This window comes from Castor canadensis, chromosome 3 (genome assembly GCF_047511655.1).
Source record: "Castor canadensis chromosome 3, mCasCan1.hap1v2, whole genome shotgun sequence".
NCBI classification, from domain to species: Eukaryota; Metazoa; Chordata; class Mammalia; order Rodentia; family Castoridae; genus Castor; species Castor canadensis.
In genome coordinates, this window is record NC_133388.1 from 2,597,422 (window position 1) to 2,620,151 (window position 22,730).

The window sequence follows — 22,730 nt, forward strand, 5'->3', positions numbered from 1 at the left end:
GATTGTGTACAGAAGTAATTTTCACTGCCAAATAGGAAATTCTAGACAGGGGCTACAGTTTAAAAGCAATGTTCAATCTAAACCTCCTCTGCATGTCTTTTGTCCAACTCTTTCTCTTGAGTTAAGTGGTGACACCTGAGATCCTGCCTGCTTTGTCTCGATTGTCACCTTCCTGCGGTCCTGGAGCTCTTCAAGTGGAGTTCTCACCTGTCACCCAACCTGCTGCCCACTTTCCACTGTGGCATCTCATGGAGGTGTCACCACGCACTTAAACACCTATGGGTGATTTGTACTTTCATTGTAGTGTTCTCAAATATGTATGTACAAAGAGAGAAGAGGTCATTCCTAGTAGTAACAATCTTCTAAACATTACTGTACAATTGGAATATGAATTTCAAAATATTTTGCTGTGGTATTGTAGAAGTTTACTAAGAATTTTATGTTATGCCCACACTAGTATTTCCTAAATGAAATCTCATACTTATCTTGGTGTTTCCATACACCTCTTTCCTGGTTTTCATTGTCCCTGTGAATGCCATATTTCCAATATGTGAAGAAGGAGACACTTTAAAATGCAGTGATGAAGATCATTCTATGCAATGTGCTGGAATGACCTTGCCTGTGCAGGAATTCAGTGTCCTAAGGTGTGGACAGGGGATCCTTACAGGGAGCACTAGTTCACAGCAGAAGTCTGAATGTAGCAGGAGGGAGAAGGAAGAGGGATGGAAGGAGGGTAAACCACTGACCCCTGAAGAACTAGGCAGAGAATGGGAATTTATTAGTCTACCTGCCTTTGAAATCTACCTTTAAGGGCCAGGACAAGTGGTTCATCTCTATAATCACAGCCTAGCAAGTATGAGGCCCTAATGTTAAACCACAATAGCAACAAGAATATCAAAAATTTCCTTGAGAAAGGAAGAACAATATCCTGCCTGAGAAAAACCTCTGGAAAGCTGCCCAAAACTCACTAAGACTAAAAGCTGTTCACACAAAAACCCTACTGCATAAGTGCTAAGGCCACCAAGTGTCAGATCACATTCCCTAATTTAGTGTAACAGAAGAGAAAGACCCCTTAACAAAAAAAATGAGGGAAGTGCTTCAAACATGTCATTCTTCCACAAATAACCAGTGCATGGGAAGAGCCATCCTGCTTGGGTGAGGGAGAGAGAACCAAACCAGAACTTAGAATTCAAGAGCAGTATCAGGTCATCCATGGTAAAAAACAGTGTGGTAAATTCTCATGGTCACGATTTCCAGGCTAGCACCTGTGACCCATCCTCAGGGACGGCTGAAGGCCAGGCAGCAATGAGTCTGAGTCTAGCACCTTCCTGAGCCTTGTGCAGCACAGCAGGCAGAAGGACCATGACCTTGGAGAAGGGTACAGCAGCAGTTCAGGGTTGAACCTCAGACATTAGTGCTAGCCTTGTTACAGAAACCAAGCATGTGTTAGAAAATTCAGCGAATCACTGCAGGCCAATACTGACTGAAAATTTCTAAATGATCTATTGACTTTCTTCTTGGCCTTTTGGCTAAGATCAAGTAGAGTCCCTGGCATCATCCAGTGACATGGGTACTTGTGACCTAGCTGAGTCATGGGTCTCTGAGTTCCAACCTTGGAGGGGCTATGTAGAACTTCCCAGGATTGCGCATGCCCTGTGGCCCTGACTTGAGGTGCAACCAACTTAGATCTGTCTAGAAACTGTCCTATCAACTGTTCCACTGCCTCAGGGAGCACAGCAGCACATGTTACATACACCCAACAACAGCAGAGACCTGTGCCCCAATGAGCCAGAAACTCTTCTTCAGTTCTCAGAATACTTAACTACACCTAGACCCTCAGTGATCTCCCAAGACTGTGCAAGACAAGGCATGATTCAGCATAGCATCCAACAAGATAGCTGAATGTCTTCCTTCACCAGCATCTCCCCATCCTATGGCAGCATAGCAAGTCTTAACATCCCACTACATATTAGTACTTGGTTTAAATTACATGACTTGTTTCTGGAACATGGTTCTGGAGTGGTGGGATTAACTGTGGGTGGATTCTAATGGCCTCTGTGTCCAGGCCTGCTGGTTGGAGGCCTCTGGAGCAGCTCCAGTTGCTAAGGGAAGATACACAGTCCAGTCAGTCATCTATATCACCTAGCATCACCAACATCTTAGCCAAATGTGTAACAGGAAGCTGGGCCTGCACTTCTGTGACTGTTCTCAGAGCCAGACAGACTTCTGTGGGGTCAGTTCCAAAAAATGACTAGACAGTAATCAATATGGAGAATTGATGTACAGATAATATTAAAAAGTGGATTCATGGAAACTAAGTTAAATAAATGAAAATAAACAAGCATTTCAATATGCTAAAAGAGAATTTTCACAACAAAATGGAAGTCGTATAACTAACTAAAAGGAATTATTAAGGAGGAAAATATACTCCACAAAGTTTCACTCAGCAAGATATCAGTATGGATAGATCAAAGCAAAGAAAGCATTTGCAACCTCCAGGATTAACTATTTAGAAGCAGATAGTGGAGGAAGGTGAATAGGAATAAAGAAAGCCTACAGAATATTTAGCATAATATAAAAAGCACAACTTTTGTCTTTTTCATCTCAGAAGGAACTTGAAATTTTTATAAAGAAGGAAAACTATTTCAAAGAAATAACAGAAATAAAAAGAGAACCAAGAGGGTTATGAATATCTAAGAAAAAGAAGGTCTGAGCAAAGGAGGGCAAATTTAACTCAATGAACAAGATTAAAACTAGTCTGGGGGAGATTAGATATGATAGGGCAATTGCTTAACATGCAGGATACCTTAGATTCAATCCACAGTACTTCAAAGAACAAAAGAAAGAATTAAAGAAAAAAAGGAAGAAAGAAGGAAGGAAGAATAAAAGGAAGAAAGAAAGGAAAGAAAGAGAGAAAAAGAAACAAAGTCACAGGGATGCTGGAGAAAACACAATATCAATTTTAAACTTCCATTAAAATGACTCATGATTTCATAGGGAAACTCCACAGAGGGCAGTATTTGGAGCTTCAGGAGAAGAAAGAGACTCCATACTTTAAGACCTACCTGAGAGAAGAGACTTCCTATAAGCACAAGCCTCCCCTACATATTGACCCAAGTTGGTGGAAGATGCTGCAATCACAGCCGAGGTCATGACTGTTCTCTATGTTCTATATTACAGAACCAGATTGACCCTTTCTCTAAAGCCTTTTTCTCCAGTCAACAATCACCATCTCTATTGGTAGTCTCATGCCTTGGGCATATTCCAGAAATTTGAATTGCAGTTACAGATTTATGTGAATGAGATTTATTAATTTTTGTTTTCAGGGGAACTGTAAATCACATAAAGGCAGCAGCTTATATCTAGCAGGGAAGTTGCTAGATATAGTTAATACCTCCTTAGATCCCACAGAAGGCAGCTGCATCCTGTCCCACAGAGGAAACATGGAAATGAAAAACCTCAGAGTTTCCCTGAGACACACACCTGGGATTTCATGCATCTGATCTCATAACAACTGACAAATGCTTCTCTAGGCAGGACTGAACACCAGGCCACCATTATTCTCTTAGGACAGGAGGATCGGCTTCCTCCCCACTGACCAGAATTTCAAATGATCTCCCTTGAGGACACAACAGGGTACATAAGGAATTATAATGTGGTGGGAACAGACCCCGCTACTCTTTCTCTGCTACATCCACTGTGTTCTGGGCAGGAATAAGTTTTTGACATTGGGAGTATCACCATGCTGTTCTGTACAGGACAGTCCTAGGTCCCCGTAAGTATTGCAGAATTCAGACAAGATGTTACTTCTGTGCTTTTTTTCAGAAGTTGTCTTTATCTAAACAGTGAGTGCCTGATCCTCAAAACATGTGAAGGGTAGGCTCTTGAATATCTCCATTACTTGGAGATGTAAAGTCTTCATCCAAGTCTCTGCCAAACTTCTTGATAATAAACCAGATAAAAGACACCTGCTCTCTGAAAAATAAGAGTAGATTTAGGCCACAGTTTCCTGGGGGAAATATTTTATGTTTGTTTTGAAGGTGAGGACTGGGGCCAGAAGCTGATATGCAAGGCACTGTCACTAAGGATAATAAAAAGGATGTTATGCTCATCTACAGGCTATACATGGTGAATGATTTACAAAAATAGGGGCCATTAATGATTTGGGGCATTTACATCCACAGATAATCCATGGATTCCACAAGAGACAGAACATAGAAAGGTAGTGGTCCACATTTCTTGCCCAGTGGTCACCTAGGGAATGAGGCAGTTCAAGCAGGTTCCCTAATTGTCTCTCAGTGGAATACAGTTGTACATCAATAATCCATGCCAACTTCTAGTTTGGTCCTCTTATCAGACATGGACCATTTGCTTACCTCTTCCTCCGGGAAGCCAATGCTTCTTCCTTCTTTTACCCTGTAGGCAAGGAAACTCTACATTCCATATTTTTTGCTTCACATTTCACTTCAGTTTTCTCCTATGCTGGATGTTACTTGTGAATTTGTCCTTACTGCAGTATTGCTTTTACTGATTTTTTGCTTCTTGAGAGAATAACAATTTTTCTGAGGTCTTTATATCTGCAATTAATGAGATTATTTGGATTCTAAAAACATAATACAGTTGAATTTAAAAACATATTTTTATCCATTTGATAATTACTCATCACAAAACCCATGAGTGCCTGATACACACAATAACATGGAGATGGTTAGAATGCAGAATCTGAGTTATCATGATCAAGGATTAAATCTGGTGCTCAATTTGAGATTTATCTAAATCCTCTAAAATGAAAACAAATTTAGTAGCCCAGGAAGAACACCATGGTGTGTGTGAAGATAAAATAGGGAAGAGGCAAGGGAACAAAGGACATATGTGAGAATGAGAATGTGTTCACTACTCTGAAGGAAACAATGGTTGAACAAATCTCCACATTAGTGAATATCTACAAAGTACTTAATTTACATATGAATAGGTTATGTTTTGTACTGTGTTCAATGTGGTTGTCAGAAATAAAAGATACACATCAATGGACAAAGTCAGACTGACGGACAATGGGAAACAAATACATGATACTCATTATCATGCATTGGATTGAAACTTGGTGCTATTTTTTTTCAAAACACACTAAAACACAGCTAAATTGCACAAATACTCATTGTAATAAGGTGTTCTGCAAACATAATCTGCCAAATCTCATCTCCTCACATCAGTGTGCTTCAAGAATCCATTCTTGAGGAGTGCAGGACAGGTGCAGAGGATGAATTTTAAAGATAGGAGTACCTGTAAATGTACAAAACTACTTAGGATTGCCTGTAATTCTATGAATACAAAGAGTTGACTTAATACTGCATTGCATGTTTGTGCTCATTCCTAATATTAAATGTAATGAAGGATTGATAAAATCTTGAGTTAGGGGTATTACATAACAAGGACACTGATTAGAGATCATATGTTTTAAGACAGTGTCACAATGTGGAGCCCAGGCTTGTCTCACAATTGAGCCCAACACATCAACCTGCCAAGTAACTGGGATTAGAGTTAAACATCAGCACATACGGTTTGTATATGTATTTTTCAGTGCTACCACCATTGTCAAACTGCCCCACCACTCTCACATCTGCTCTGTTCCCTGACCTCTCCACGATTGATACATAGCAGACAGACATGCAAACAAGGCCTCCCTCTGCTCAGGAAAACCAGACAGACCTGACCCTGCAGCTCTGTAAGCGAAGACCTGCCCTGGATTCCCAGCTGATCCCATTCAGTGATCATCACTGAAAAGAGATGACTCAACATGTATTTGTGGCTGAGCTAGGTTTTCCTTGTCACTATTTGCAAAGATGATTTGTGGAAAAGAAGACATACTGAGTGTGTGAGTGGACGTGATTGAGAGGAGAATTGGTTATGCATGACAGTTACCTGACCATCGTTATCTGTGTTTTCAGGCATCCATTGTGAGGTGCAGCTGATGAAGTCTGGGGGAGGCTTGGTGCATCTGGGAGATCCCTGATACTCTACTGTGCAGCTTATGGATTCATCTTCAGGGATTGCTATGAGTACTTCCTTCACCAGGATTCCGGGAAGGGACTTAAGTGTATTGCAAGCATTAGAAACAAAGGTAATAGTTACACGACAGAACACAATGCTCTGGTGAAACATAGATTCACAATTTCCAGAGACAATGACAAGAGCATGCTGTATCTGCAAATGACCAGCCTGAGAGATGATCACACAGCCATGTATTATTATACAAGAGACACATTGCAGGACTTCAATGTGAGCTCACACATTAACCTCCCTTCAGTGACACTCATGACCAGCAGAGGTGCTCAGTATACATGGAGGTCTGGTTCAGCCTCAAGAGCAGGTGCTGACATGAGTCAAGTGCTGTTCTGTGTGTCTAGGATGGTAGTTTGTCCACAGTTTCCCATGGATTGTCTCTTGGTTTATGGTCTACTGAATCAGAGATAACTCTGAATAGAAAAAATGTTTTAATTTTTGCTGATATTTAAATATTGTAAGACAGATGGGCTGAACTTGTTGAAGTACCACTGACTGCATGTATGGAATTATCACAATCATATCTCCTCTTATTATCAATGTTTGTCTATCCAAAAATAAAATTCAAACAAAATATATGAGACATCCTCACATTCACTTGAGCGGTCAAAAGTGACTCTGCTATTATCTGAATGAGAACACATGAAGCAGGAGACCTTGGGAACCCTTTCACCTGAGACTCTGTGTAGAGACCCAGTGTGATCACTGGTTAGGACAGACTGCAGATACATCATGGAAGCAATATGGAGGAGACATCAGAACACAGATACACTTTACAAAGGAGGACTCAGTTCTGTCACACCTCTTTCTGTAGAACTTTGCTTATCAGGCTCAGAATCCAGCCAATTGTTTTGTATTATCTGATTCATGTTCTTACTCAAGCTCTGTCATTCTCACATCTCCCTTTTCTATTTTTTAAACCAGAAAATACAACTTGTGGCCTGTGTGGTCTAAATGCTGGGCTCAGCCACACACCTGGAGCTCAGTTGTAGCTCAGGCCACGGATCCAGCAGGACTATGGAAAGGCTGTTGTACCTCCTTAGTGCCCATTGCCCATGGAAATCTTCTGTCCTCTGTGCAAGGTCACTTATGGGGCAAAGAAGTTGGCATTAGGAGTCTGGGGTAAGACTGACCAGGTAACAGCATCGGTGGAAGTAGAGATGACTTTGCTTTGCCTTGTGTGTCAAGGAGTCACCTCAAACACCCGTGGCTTTGGGGAGACCTGTAGATGAGACACCTCATTGTGCTGTGATCTCTAGGCACACTATCCAGTTCTCTTGTGAGCCTTGTTGTGTGGCTACATCCTGATGACTATTAGACTGTAAATGAGTCCTGATATATGAAGGTCCTGCACCAGGAGGTCCAGTGGTTCATATACTTGGTCCTCTTTTATCATCTCCCCTGACTCTCTTCTCACAGGTATGTTACCCTCATATCTGTGAAGGACAAAACAATTCTATGATTTCCCCACATTCATCATAATCAAGAAGAAAAAAACTTTGTGTCTTGAACAAAGACAAATAAATCAACTGTGCTTTGGACAATGTTTATCCATAAGTAAATGTTCCATTGTGAGACATTCTTCTGTGAACTGAAGGAAAATGCCCACCTAATGTGACATTTCTGTTCTTAAGTGCCTCCTGTGTAATGTGGAGGCACAGATGTATCTCATTTTAAGAATGACACTCTTAAATAGCCATGTGACTCTGCAGTCTTCTATAGATCTGCAAATAGACAGGTTCAGACTACATGGTCTAGGGAGCTGTAGTCACATTGTACATTATGGATATGGGGACAGGAAGGATGGCATCATGGTGTGAACGTCTTTATGCGAAGACTTCATTGTCTGTGACATTTATGCACTCTTCTTAGAAATGTCTGAAAGATGAATGTATACTTCATTGTTCCCAGCATTACTGAGGGAAAAGTGATAAACATATACAAAATATATTTACATAAGTATATTGGTCTTCAGTACAATGTCTCAGTGCATACATACGTTGTGACACCATTGCCACAGTGAAGATGATTAAACTACAGCTCACCTTACATGGGACCTGCATTTCAGGGAGTGTGATACCTGTCTTAGAAAATTTCAAATAAGTCACTCAAGACAGCCACCTATAGTAATTGTGAAGCATTTTGGGTCTCCAACAATTCTTCCTTTTACTGAAGGAAACGTTTCATTCTTTTAATGTCCATAGAGATACACTGTCCACATATACAGCAGCTGTACTCACTGTTCAGGAGGCTGTGGGGAACCCTGCAGTGACTGCAGGATGGGGCCCTTGGAATTGCATGAGCAACGTGAATGATTTGAGAGGAAAGCAGGAAATCATGTCATTTTTTCAGTTCTCGAGGGCTGGGTTTGAGAATCAGTTTTTGGCCATGAAATATTGAGTATGAATATCTTGTTTTCCAGAGTACCTACTGAAGGAACTGTCATTTTCCTATTGCCATGTTTTTGTAAACGTAGTAGAAAATCAGTCACCTCTAAGGGATGGGTTTCTTCCTATGCCCTCCATTGTCATGTGATTGATTTTCCAGGAGTGATGCAGTGTTGGACATGAGAGCTCTGTGGCATGTGCTGATGTCTGGAAATCTGATCACTCTGGCTTCTATCTTTCCCCTCATGATTGCCTCCACTGTCCAGATTCCTTAGTGAATGTGCACTCATTTCAGTATTGATTTTATATTTTTCTAAGTAGTATTATTTATATTTTGAAAGATTATATTAAAACTGTGCATCATATTGAAAAGAATGAAGATTTTCTATAATTATCTAATCATAGATATGTGACATACTTCCATACCCTTGTATTTTCTGCGACTTCTTCATGTGGTTTTTATGATTTTCATGGTCGAGATATTACACCACCTTGGTTTAATTTATTCCCAAGTATTTTGCATCTCACAGCATTACATTTGGAATTTTCTTGATTTCATTTTCACATAATTCTCTGTTAATGTATTGAAACAATACAGATTTCTTTTGTTTTTTTTCCATAACTTTACATAAAGTCATTTATTATTCATAAAATTTTGATTACCAAAAAGCAAGGGTCCAAAATGCTAACACTTAAAAATTATTAATGTTGGAAGGGACTGATTGCTTATTATAGTAACTTGAATTTTTTTTTGGAATTATGGACTCATACCTCCACAAAGATATACAGAATTAGGGGCACGTGTGGGGTGGCACATCTTTAATTTCAGCTATTCAGGAAGGAGAGATTAGGAAGAGAGCAGGTTGAAACCCATCCAACTCAACCAAAATGCCAGGTTTGGTGGTGCATGCCTGAAATACTAACTGACATAGTGGAATAAGTAGGAAGTTCAAGGTCCAGGATAATCTGAACTAAATTATGAATCTCTTTCTAAAATTACCTACAGAAAAACAGCTGCAATGTGGCTCTTGTACAAGAAACCTGGCTGTCAACTATGAGGCCTGAGTTCAAACAACAGAAGCCCAAGTATACCAAGATGTACATGTATTATATCTCAAAAACAAAATATTAAAAATAGATCAGCTTATATATAAACACTGACAACTTAACATCTTCTTCCTTTCCAAGATGGTTGATTACATTCACTTCACAAATTGCTGTAGCTAAAGCACCAGTGCCCTGATGAACAGAAGTGGTGAGAACAGGCACAGTCCTCTTCTTCCTCCGCTTAGAGGATCATCACCCCATGTTTCACTGTAAGTGTGAGTTTTGCTCTGGAGTTGTGTATGCCTCTAATTGTGTTGTGGTATAAACCTTCAATTACTTACAGTCTTATTAGGAGAGGATTTTCAACATTGTTTATTCTCAATCTGTACCTAAGAAAATCATCAGATGTATCTTGTAATTCACTCTGTTAGTTTTATACATCACCTTTGTAGATTTGCATTTGTGATCCACCCTTGCATCCCAGGGACAAATCTGGCTAAATACTGATATGGATCATTTATATTCTGGTGAATTAATTTTTCTAGTGTATTAATTTTAATTCTAGTGAATTAAATTTCTAGTGCATTAACTTGTTTTGCTACACTATTAAAAACTGAGTAATACATGAAGAAGATAAGTTTACTGGACTAGAGGTGGAACTGTGAACACAAGATCAGGGATCATATACTCTGAACTCCTCTTTGCCCTGTAATGTGGTGGAAGGCACCACGTGCACAGAAGAGAGCTAGGAAAGGAGGAAACAATGTCACTTTTTGTCAGGGATCAACTCTAGCTGTAACTGAACATCTTCCTTAGTAGTACGGATAATCACTTCATGAAGACAAAGCCTGCCTAAATTAATAAACTCTTAAAATTCCACTTTTATACATGATGAAAAAAACAGCAAACACAGGAAAATGGGGAGAGTAACTAGTTCAGTTGCCATGACCATACCTTCTGATTGGTGAACTCTTTAGGGGAATTAGGATAGAATATTATTTTTCATGCTGTGAGTAAGGTTATTGGTGATTCTATTGTAGTCTCAGAAGATTTTAATGCTGAAAGGATTGTGGACAATCATTATGGTGTGGAAGGTTACTGGAAGTGAGAATTCTGCTAGAAATTGCATAAGAGGTCACCAGTCCTCCACTGTGGAAAAGACTTTGACTGTACATTTTCTATGTCCTGAGATTTTGTGGCAGTATGAAATGAAACATGGTGGGCTAGTTTATGTTGCTTGAGGGAGCCCATCACTCAGCAGCAGTCTGATTATTAACCGACTACTTTTACCCACATTTAGTGGAACAAAGGACAAAATGGACAGGTTCAGAAGACTTCTGTTTACCAAGGCAGTGTAACAGGTAAATATCAGGCAAGAAGGGTGACATTGCTATAGTTACAGTGCGACTAAAAAGCCACTTATTCACACATGGTGAAGACCAATATTCATCTCAGGAATTGGCTGGAGCACAATGTTCACTTTAAGGGAACAGCAACAATCAACTTCCTTCCCTCCGCAAGGCTCCACTCCTAATGATTCCACTACTCATAGAACCACAGGCTCACATTCAAGATTTTAATATTTGGTACTTTATAATTCAAATTATTACAGCACCCAAACTTAGTTCAACATCTTTGTGACCATAGAAGCAAATAACACACATAATATAAAGCTGCTTGTTTTGAATGTGATCCCTGATATTAATGTGTTTAACTTCAACTTCAGTGCAACAAAGTAGAGAGGTAGGACTTTAATAGCTTATTAAGTTAAAAATCTATTCACATAAAATGGGGAAAATGTGACACAAATCCTTCAGGAAATTTACCACATCTCTTAAAAGTATCTTTCCCATGCCCAACAGGAGGCAGTGTTGGGCCTGCATAGACTGCCCTGCTCCATCCTGTACCATCCATGAGAAATTACAGAGAGGAGGAAATAGACTGAGATGTCACATCCTGGTCTCCTCCCATTACATGATGTGGACACGTATTGTTTAATTTCAGACAAGGACCATGCCATTAACAGTGTAAGTTCTTCACCACTCCCCTTCCAACACTTGTTATGTCTGATGATTTTACAATAACTGGTGCAAAGGTCTACATCACTATTAGTTTTGCTTGGATTTTTGTGATGATTACAGAATGTGAGTATTTTTCTTACATTGTTTACCCACCGGAATATGTTCTTTTATGAAATATCTATGTAAGTCACCTGAAAATTTGTTACCTTATTTTATTTCTTGTGGTTGAATTCCTTGAGATCTTTATGCATTTGACATTGGTTTTGGGAGAGGACTTTAGCTCTCAATTAATTCTTCACAATCTGAGGTTTTCTGTTTACTTTTTAATCACTCCCTTTGTGATGAAGAAGCTGTACAATGTGGTGCAATTTCAGTCCCCTGTTTTCATTCTGCTTCAGAGAGAGGAGAACTCTACACAGTGTCTCCAAGTTCTTGTCAGAGTCAGGGAAAGAATTCGGAGAGAATACAAAATAAGGAATTGGGGAAATTTTAACAAAGAAGAAAGTACACCCTCAAGAGGGAGTGTGTGCTTCTGAAGAGAGATTTCCACCTAACAGTATTTGCTTGGTAAAATTTACATTAATCTGCAAGATGCAATAAAGTGGGAAGATACCCATGTCTTTCTCCTGCCATAGTAAGAGAAGAGGGAAGTCAGATGTTCTGTCCTCTCTCTCCTAAGAATAATTGCACAGGGTTTGAGGTGCTTACTGTGACTTGTTTCTGTAGAATACAGATGTGAGCAGATGCTGACGCACATGAACTTCTTTACACAGCAAACAAAAGTGTTTCCTCCACTCTCCTTTTTCCATGCTAATCATGAATTCATCTCTCTGTCTATCATAAAGAGGACAGGACACTCAGAAACATCTGTCTCCTAGACACACAGCCCTCAGGATCATGAAAACAGGGGGACACAAATCCGATCGTATCTCTTTTCATCCATTAGGAAGGAATTACATGGGCAATGGTCCTTGGATGAGCCCAACAAAAGATGACCTGTGAGGTCTAATTATGGCCACTCAGTTTCACTGTCCACACACCACCCAGCTATTTAGATGAAGTTGTTTGTAGAGAACTTTGGTCCTAATGAAGCAGGTGACCTCCATTGCGAGCAGACATGGAAGCTTCACTTGAGGTCACCTGTGATACTCATCACAGACCTGCACACCTCCTGAGTTGTGAGTCCTGAGTTGACCCAAGGTGGTCAGGATCCTGGTAGAGGGAATGCAAATCTCTCCAGCTCCAGCCACACCTGGATTAAAAAGCCCAGCACAGAGCCATCATGGACCAGCTGTGTTCCAGGCTCCTGCTGCTGACTCTATGACTGTGAGTGCTTTGCAAGTCTCCCTTGGTAATGAAAGTCTCCATTTCTTATCTGAATGGGCTTCACATTCTTCTTGTGTTTTCCCACAAGGATCCTGTTCCATGTCACCCTAAAGTGGTCTAGCCCTGGGCCGGTCCCACCCTTCCAGTCTCTCAGACTGACCTGTTCCTTCTCTGGCTTCTCTCAGAAATCTACTGGTTTGTTACCTCAGTCCATAAGCCCTAAGGGAAGGTCCAGTAGTGGTCCAGCACATCCATGAAGACCTCATTCACAATCTCTAAGAACAGCTCCAAAAAATGGTGTTCCTCACAATGACAAGCATGAAGCGTGCAGACACAGACACCTATTACTGTGCTAAGGATTTATGGTGACAGCCCCAGGTGCTTCCTGCAGAAGATCTCAGGCAAGACCTCAACTCTGTTCCTTCCTTTGTGCAATAGCACAATAAGGAGGATGTGCTCTTTCCTGTCAGCCTCCGGGGTTCCTTCTACACCCGAGGGCCTCATAGCCCTTTCTTCCTGTTTCTTTTCTAACTACATCGCAGGTCCCTTGGGTGTTGTATAAAATGAGGTACAGAGTTTTTTTAAAAAATTATGGCACAGGATAAAAAGTATCTGGTGCCTTGGCCAGATGGATCAGTGTTATGGTGCAACCCACTGTAAAGGGTCACACCTCCACAATAGGAGAACATAAATACCTATTAGGTTTGTCTTAATTGAACTTCTGGATGTGGGGTAGGACAAACATTAGTGAATCAGAATCCATAAGATTAAGGTTTTCTGAAGTGCAGACACAATTTTCTTTTAAGAGAGGAATTTCTATAATCCTAGGTCATCTAAAAATTTTATGAATTGATAATGCAAAATTGGTATCTTGCACACATGGAGGATCTGAGAGAAGTGGTATGCAAATGAAACTGGAGATCCTATGGGATCTGCTCACTGGAAAGCTTATGCCCAGGAGAGAGTTAGAAGTTCCTAGAAGCTGGAATCCTGACACTTGGAAAGTGGCATGTGAGATTCTAATATCAGACAAACATCTCATTAAATAATGATTATTAATTCAATCCTATAGAAGGTTTGGTACCTGTGGTAAGGGGAGGGTTTGGGAAGATGGTATAGGAGGGTGAATATGTTGCAAATATTTTATCCACATTTATGACAATAGAAAATGAGACTTGTTAAAACTGTTCCAGGAATATGGTAGGGAGCGTTAGGAAGAATGATGGAGGGGGTGATTCAAATATGATATACTGTGAGAAATTTTGTAAATGTGACCATGTATCCCCATCCCAACAATATTGAAAACAATAAGAAAAACCTTGGTTACGTACTCAGTGAAAAAGACAAGAAACAGAGGAGCAAGCACTGAATTGCACTACCTCAAAAATAAGTGCAATGCAAAAGGTTGAATGCATAAAGCAATGGAATGGTGATTACCACAGTTTGGGATGGGGAAATGGAGGTCAAAGTGCACAATGCTTCAGTTTGACAGCATGATTAAATTCTATAGTAATATGGTGTAGTATACTGACTATAGTTAATTTTCTCATCTAAAATAGTGAATAAAGGAAGGATAGGAAGGTAAAAGATGTGCTTGTCAGGGGATGGGATCCAGTGGGAAAGGGATGGTGAAGGAAGGACAATATGGTGGATGTATCTCATATACTTATATGAAATAAAACAATGAAAACTGCTGAACTTGTTTTAAGCAGGGGAAAGTAGTTGAGAAATAATGATGGAGAGGTTGAATCTAGTCAATACTGGGGTCCTTTTCCCGTAACTGTTGTAAATTGTGAATAGGCAAAGGATAGCTTCCTCAGTGTTGGTATCCTGAATCCTTGAATGCAAGGGATTGTGGGGTGGACTGACAAACCCATAGGAATTCATATCCGGATCCTGAAAACTAGAGTCTGTGGCTCCAAGTTCTATAAGGCAGAGATCATATTTCTAGGTTTTTGGGTCAGGGTTTATTGATTTAGGCATTGACTGTCCATGGCCCCACACTCAGTGACCAGTGATTCATGGTTTGTGGAAATAAGAACTGGCCAAGTTTGTAGTTCAGTTCTATGGGTGTCAGAGGCTTTTACAGTCAATAGCAACTACTGTTATGGCTCTAGAGTTATATTTGGATTAACACTGTGTTAAGTGAAATTTGTTTTGTGGAATCTGAAGCAGTGGCTCTAACAGAAGTCTCAAGTTTAACAGAGGTTAAAGGTGTGGGAAAATGAGGTGAGAAAATATTGGTAGAAGGTTTTAAAATTTCTGTTACAGAAGGAAAATAATGAAGCAGATCTTGTGTGGCCTATGGTGATTATAGTAATAAATACATACTGTATTCATTATAAAGTGCTCAGAGTTTAGACTATAAGATTTCTCACAGAAAAACTGATCATAGATGGATTAGCCAAGGCACAATGTATGAAAACAGCAATGAATTTACAGAAGGTTTAGGACCCAAGTTCAGCCTTCCTTCTGCTTTATTATAATGGCATGTAGATATATTTAAGGTTTCTCTGAAACTTAGACCCATGTATGTTCTTCATGATAAACCCAACAAAAATTAACCACAAACTAAAAATGAAAAATATTAGTGTCCAAGGCAGGCACAAGAGAAACAGCAGCAATGATGCCCAAACATTTAGGATAACACTACTATCTCTGGATTTCTGGTTAAGTAACATCAAGACTCTCTCATTATAGCTAGTATTTTATACAAATGGAACATCACATGACCTAGTAACTACAGAAGACACTCTATGGAAGTATTGTAATGTACTTATCTATACTTGTAATAATTTTGTAAGGTATGTTGTAGATAGGAACAAGAAAATCAAAACAGGAGGAAATATTTGAGGAAATTGCTTTTCCCTATTGTGTCAATGGTTGTTTTTCTCAATATGTATCATATTGTACATATTTACAAACGTAAAACTATGTGTATCATTCATAGTTCATTAACGCTATTAAAAATAAACACAAGTACATTTGGGTACTTAGGGAGTGAGAAAAACTAAACAAGAATTGTGAGAGACTCATAAGTAGATGCATGAAAGATTCTTAATTGCTTTTTAATGTTTATGAAAACACAGGATGGATGAAAATCATGCTGTGTTCTCTATGGAGGAAGAGGTATGTACACCTTTGCCTTGGATTCTGTTCATGGTCGATAAGAACTGTAGGAAGGTCTACAGGTTCAAATAATTGAGGTTTTTTTTGTATCAGAAAAGAGTTCTAGGCATATCACTTAGTCCTTAACTGCTTCTGACTCAATTTTTATGCCTTAAAAATGTAAGATGCAAATGAAATGTATGACTTATATGTACATGAACATGGAGATAAAATAGTCAGGGTTAAGTGATTATCACAATATAAACATATAATAAAAACTATTTACCTAAATGTTATCATGACTTCAAGTTTCTCCTAGAACACCCACATCAGCAGTGGGCACCTTATTCTGTTTGACATCAAACCCAGGAACTTGTTATATAGCAAGAGAACATGGAAATAAGACCTCCTTCTGTCCATAAAATCAAGCTCAGCCCTACCTCTGCAGCTCTTGGAGAGGAGCCCAGTACTGGATTTCTAGTTGATCCCATTCACAGATCAGTACTGAACACAACCCACTCACCATGGAGTTGGGTTTGAGATAGGTTTTTCTTGTTGCTGTTTTAATTGTGATTTACTGATAACAAGATACTGATTGTGTAAATGGACATGTGTGAGAAGAACAATATATGTGTGTGAGTGTTTTCTGACAAGGATTCTCTGTCTTTCAGGTGTCCAGTGTGAGGTGCAACTGGTGGAGTCTGGGGGAGGCTTGGTACCACCTGGGGGATCCCTGAAACTCTCCTGTGCAGCCTCCGGATTCACCTTTAGTGATTACTACATGGACTGGGTCTGCCAGGCTCCAGGGAAGGGGCTGGAGTGTGTTGGACATACTAGTAAAGAAGGTGGGAGTATGTACAACCCAGACTCCGTGAAGGGCAGATTCACCATCTCCGGAGACAATTCCAAGAGCCAGTTGTATCTGCAGATGAGCCTGAAAGCCGAGGGCACCGCCATGTATTACTGTGTAAGACACCCACTGCTGGGGCTTCATTGTGATCCCAGACACAAACCTCCCTGCAGGGACACTCATGACCAGAGGGGGCGCTCAGCACACATGGAGCTCAGGCTCAGCCTCAGGTAATGTGCAGACAGGAATGAAGGACTGGTCTCCCTTGTATGTTGGATGCCTCTCCATTTAACAGTTTCCCCAGAGAAACAAATTTCTTGCTTGTACTAATTGGTAATGTCTCTGAATATCAAGAGTAAGGTTTTGTTATGCTAATCAAGTGCATAAAATATATTCTCACATATGTAATATTCAGAATGTCACTTATGGGGCTGAAATAATTGTGCTATGGTCATGGTTTAAAGGTAAAAGTGTGTGAGGAAGTGAAATGGCAGCGATGACCCTAGGAAAAAACAGCAGAAATAACCCTGGGATATAAAGGGAAGAATGGCAAAAGGAACTGTGTTTCAGATAAAGGAGATAGTAAGGCATATTTAAAAGCATTTGGGGAGACTGAGAAAACAGCTTAGCACGCAGGTGCTGAGGCACAGTAGTTTCTCTTCCTAGATAAGGAAAACAAGATAAAACATTCCTAAGATCAATATAGATCCTCTAATTGAGAGTAGCATAGCCAGTTTCCCAAGAAAACAAAAAGGAGTCTCAGCTCAACCATGAGCAGTAGTCATAAAATGTTTTTGAAAATCCTGACAGCATGGACACTCTTGAATGTCAAGTCTGATAAGGATGTGGTTGGGAAAAGTCAATTAGGTTGTCAATTACACCAGTGTAGTCTGTAGAGTGGGGTAAGTGCCTAAAGTCAGACCCTGTAAGGTCTCATACACTTCAGCCATTGTTTGGCTTAGCTCTTTCACTATGTGCCATCATTAGGGTGCTTTAATATTCTTTCAGTAAACTTTGTTCTTGCTTTACTCTTAACTCCTGGTCTGTGGGGTGAAATTGTTTAACTTTTAACTGCTTGTGCAACTCCTCAGTCATCAACTGTGCCAGGACATGAACTTGGGGATCAACAATCCCGTGAAGTATCAGTAGGATCAGATCCTACTCAGGGCTTCCTGGTAAGACTTACCACGAAAGCATAGAGACTGTGAGGCATTCACTGATTAGCACAGACATTAGGATTAAGATTGTGATAAAGGGTCTTCCACACCACTGTCAGTGATGCACAAAACCTAACAGGGCTCTCTTTTCTTCTCCTCTTGTGAGAAACCAGGCACAATGTGCTCAGATCTGACCCATTTATTATTATTTTTATTATTATTAAATTATAATTTATTATTAATAGTAAATATTACTATTAATTATTAATTGTGATAACTTAATATTTATTTATTATTATTGTAATTTTGTATTATTTCATTTAATTCATTTTCTTACTCAGTAATAGTCTTGTGTATTTTTCCCCTTTGACTTTGTTCAATGAGAAAATACTATTTCACATTCTGAGATATAAATCTCAAGACCTGGCCCACACACCTGGATCTCAGCTGTGTCTTACGCTCTGTTTCCTGCAGACCTCTGGGAAAAGTTGGTTGAACCTCTCCATCCCAACAGCCCAGGGCCTCCTGCTATCCTCTGTGGAAGGATGCTTGTAGTGAATGTACATAGAATTATTAACCTGGGAGTGAGACTGACAGACAAAATGTAATGTGAATAGATAGCTGACTTTTCTTTGTGCAGTCTGTCATGGAGTCACCTCTATCCACTGTTTCCTAGGGGAGATCTGCAGATGTGACACCCATTTGTGTCGTGAGTTCTCAGATATAGTTTAAAGTTCTGTGGGCCCAATTTTTATAATTTCCCCATGGTGAGTGTCAGGTTTGCTTTTTAATCTAAAAATGATTTATTCCTGCTGGAGGGTGAAAGTAGCAAGAGCATGTGGTTGGGGCCACAGTATGTCACCAGAAGTACCCAGAAACAGAATGACCGTGCATCACACATGACCTACAATGTGTAATACAGAAGTACACAGTTGGACACAGTGGGTGAGGGGTGCTGAGACAAGTTTCCATAACATAAACGCAGCCAGTCAATGTGCGCATTAGATAAACAGAATGGGAACATAGTTACCCTGAGCATCAAAACCCAGGAAAGTTACTTGCATGTCCTACCTGTTGTCCAGATGCCAGGAGTTATGAGCCTAGATGAGCAGCATGTGTACGCCTATAAGGAGAAAGACACAGACGCATTCCATCTTACCCATGGATGCAGATTATCCTCCATCCCTGCAGATCCAGGTGAGGGACAGCCTGAGAGTGGTTGAAACCTCAATGGCAATAGCATGGTGTGTATATCATTACTGTCAATGGAATGTGAGTGTCAGCCATCTCTATTGCTCTTTCCTTACAGTAACAGCACTTGATGCTATTATCAGCTTTTGGAGTTGAATCCTTAAGTTTTTGAACCCTCATAGTATCCCAGGAGCTCCTCTAGTGAACAAGGTTGCATCCCTCACCATTTGTACTCCAACTCCACCTCTTTCCAGACTTTTATCTTCCACAGTCTCAGTTTCTCACTCTGTTCACCTTGTCAATTTTTCCATGCTCTTTATAGCTTCTTTCAGACTCTGCCCTGGGTCTCTCTCTCTGGGACTCCTTTCCACCTTCTATTATTACAGCTTAGAGTCTCAGGAATCACAGCCTTTATATCTTGCTATTTGCAGCAACTCTCAGCTGCCTCTTGGTATTACAGGTATAGCTTCAGGGAAAAGGTCCTCATCTCCCTCTTTTCACAATGCAGTGATGAGTATCAAAAGTGTGCAGTTCTTATGATCACTGCGATTGTCCTTGGTGGCTCATAGGTGAGTTGCCTACATGACCTTCAATAAGTCTACATATAGAAGTGTCTCACAGTTATTATGATGGTTTTTAACTTTCTGTTCAATTTGATAATTACAAAATCTATATAAATGGCATTGTGATTCTCTGTCCATATGACTTTTATCTTCTTATTCAGGTCATTTGTTATTTTCTAAAATCCATATATATTTAATAGCACATAATATGTTAGCTTATTATTTTCTTATTTTACTCTAGAGATTATGGAACCATGGAACTACATAGAAATTTGCTATGGACTTTGGTACAAGTAATCACAGTGAACTTGGGAGATTTTGTTACCATGAACACTAGAACTAAATTCTGTTCTTCTGAGCACAGCAGAGTTCAGATGCTAGGGAAGTGCACTGTTTTGGTCACATACCATGGCTTTCATGATGCTTTGGGCTTTTCAAGAGAGGATGTATGTGACTTTGCCCTCCCTGCTGTAGTACAGGTTAAGATTTGATAATTCTTAATATTATGGAAATTGAAAAATGTAGGAGATCTGTTCTGACCTCCTGCCTGAGTGTAGATTCCAGGCAGCTATCATGCTTTTGGGTTATTCTGTAGAATTCCATACCTCACTTTCCCTTGTCCAGAAGTGACATGTGGCCCTGTTCTCTTTCTTATTCCCTGGAGAGGGTTTTGATTTGGATTTTCCCATTCCTTCTTCATTACAGCTGCAATGGTTCACCACAGTACCCTCAGCTTCCTGATGTGCTTTCCTGCTTGAAGATGAATCCTGACTCCTTAGGGACACAGGGGAGGTGGTTCTTGAAAGTATTCCAGATTTTTCTATGATGTTTCTCCCACAGAAATTTTCTTCCTCAGGCCCAGATGGCTGGCTCAACTTGACAGATTCGCCATGTATTTCTGAAATGAGGATGAGGAGGTGAGTCTTTCCCAGTGGGATAGAATTTCATATCTTTCACTTTACTCAGAATCACTGAGGAGAGAGCTGTGGAATAGACACTAACCCAGTAGAAAAATTCGTGAAGGAATTGGAACCCTATTGATATGAATTTCCTGAGCATTTATGAAAAAACATAATTAAAACATACAAACCTCTGTATCCCTTTGGATTTTTCACCATTATGTTTATACTATCTTGTGACATCTGAGTGCCTGTAACCATTGTGAGCTCATCCCCAGTTCATTAGTCTTTATTCAAGCATTGTCTACACCCAGATTTAGGATAGTTATTTTTCTGTAACTTTCAATATCTGAATGATGAAGATAATTCACCAGTTTTTCCTGTTTGATGCTCTGTTTGTTCCTATAGGAAAAAGAGGAGCCGTGATCTCAGATACCAACATGTCAAAGCTCAGTTGAATCTTCACATGTACAGTCAGAATCTGAAAATAATTTAAATTTCAACCAGCAACTCACCAGGTAAACAAGTTGCATCTAATTAACTCATGGAAATATCAGCCATCATTAATAAAATGAATGCCTGATGAATGGTAACATTCATGATTAATCACTGCCAGTGACAGGTCAAAAAAAGCACATAATGCACTCTGTAACTGCTAGAAACTGAATCCTGACCTAGAGTATTATAGAAAACTCAGTATCAGTAGTTACCTGGGGACATGGAGGGGAACGAGCACAGTAGGGAATAAGGACAGACGAACATGGGGAAACTTTCAGAATGGTGGATGTGCTCACTGTGCTCCATGTGGGAATCTTCCCATGTTTGCCTGCACATCAGTGTTTAACAAATAGTGAGACTACTGTGAAGATTATCTCATTTCAGTCACATTTCATCTAAGTTAATACTACAGAAATGTATTGCAGAATTGAAAATGTGCAGGGAAGTAGTGATTGCTTTTGGTAATGACAGGAGAAAGTCACAGACTTTCCTGCCCTTCCTAAGGTTCATACTGGAATTAGTATCACCACGTGTTTCTCAATACAGGATGGGGGTTCTTTAGCCTCAGCATGCAGATCCACTCAGTGTTGGACTAGATTGCTGAGCATTATTTGTGATGGTGAAGAGTAAAATCCCAGACAGTGGGGCTGAGAGTGTACTCTAGAATATGCTGCTCACCAGTGGATTGATTTATTTGTAATTTCAAACATGGAGAATTTTATAATGTATGTGCATGTGCTAAAATTAAATAATGTGAAATGCCCTCAGTGTTTACCACAGTTCCATCAAATGATAAAAACTCCACAGATGCCAAACATTATCAACACTGCGAATTCCACAGGACACAGGTCTTCTCTGGTAACTATCTTCTCTAAGGGTCCAATAACAGATCTTGCTATAATGTAGGATGACCCATGAAAAAGGGCTCTTTCCACTGAGGAAAATCAATCCAATCCTGACACTGAGGACCCAGGAGTGGCTCCCCAGTCCTGGGTTTCCAAGTGTTTTCATTTGATATCAACACTGAACACAAAACATACCATTGAGTTGGTGCTGTATTGGATTTTCCTTTTTGCTATATATCAGGATACAATATACATAAACAACACATACTCTGTGTATGAGTAAGTGGACATGAGTGAGACACAGTGAGAGTTTTATCATGAAAGTGTTCACCTTGTTTCATTGCATAGCTTCTATCCAATGAGATAATCTCATAGATACTCTGATTCATACTGTTAGGGTGGTGAACCAAGTTTGTGGATCTGCAAGTGTGGTTCATCCTTGCACCTAAGAACAAATGCCACTTAGTCATAAGAGGAATCATTGAAAAGATTTCTGGTGCATTAATTTGTTTTGGTCTAATACAATGGAGTACTGTATGAAGAAGAGATGTCTTCTCAGAGATGTGCAGGGTGTAAGCACAAGGTCATGAGTGAATACAAATTCCTGCTGTGTAATATCATAGCATGCACCATGTGGACAGGAGAGAGCGAGGAGTGAAGGGACTAATGACATCTTTTTCAGGGACAAACTCCGGTAGGATCTACACCTCTGCCTCAATAGTTGGGATGATCTGTGCCTGAGGACAGGGGACTCCTGAGTTGATAAGCTCTTATAGGT

The 22,730-nt window shown here is 39.9% G+C and overlaps 1 gene segment (V, D, J or C); it reads left to right on the top strand.

The window, feature by feature from the left end:
• Positions 1-17,033, top strand: part of LOC109677749 (immunoglobulin heavy variable 3-23-like) — a 281,577-nt gene extending 264,544 nt beyond the window's left edge. The window contains 1 exon segment of the V gene segment in view: positions 16,621-17,033. Coding sequence covers positions 16,621-17,033 — 413 coding nt within the window.
• The last annotated feature ends 5,697 nt before the right edge of the window (positions 17,034-22,730 follow it).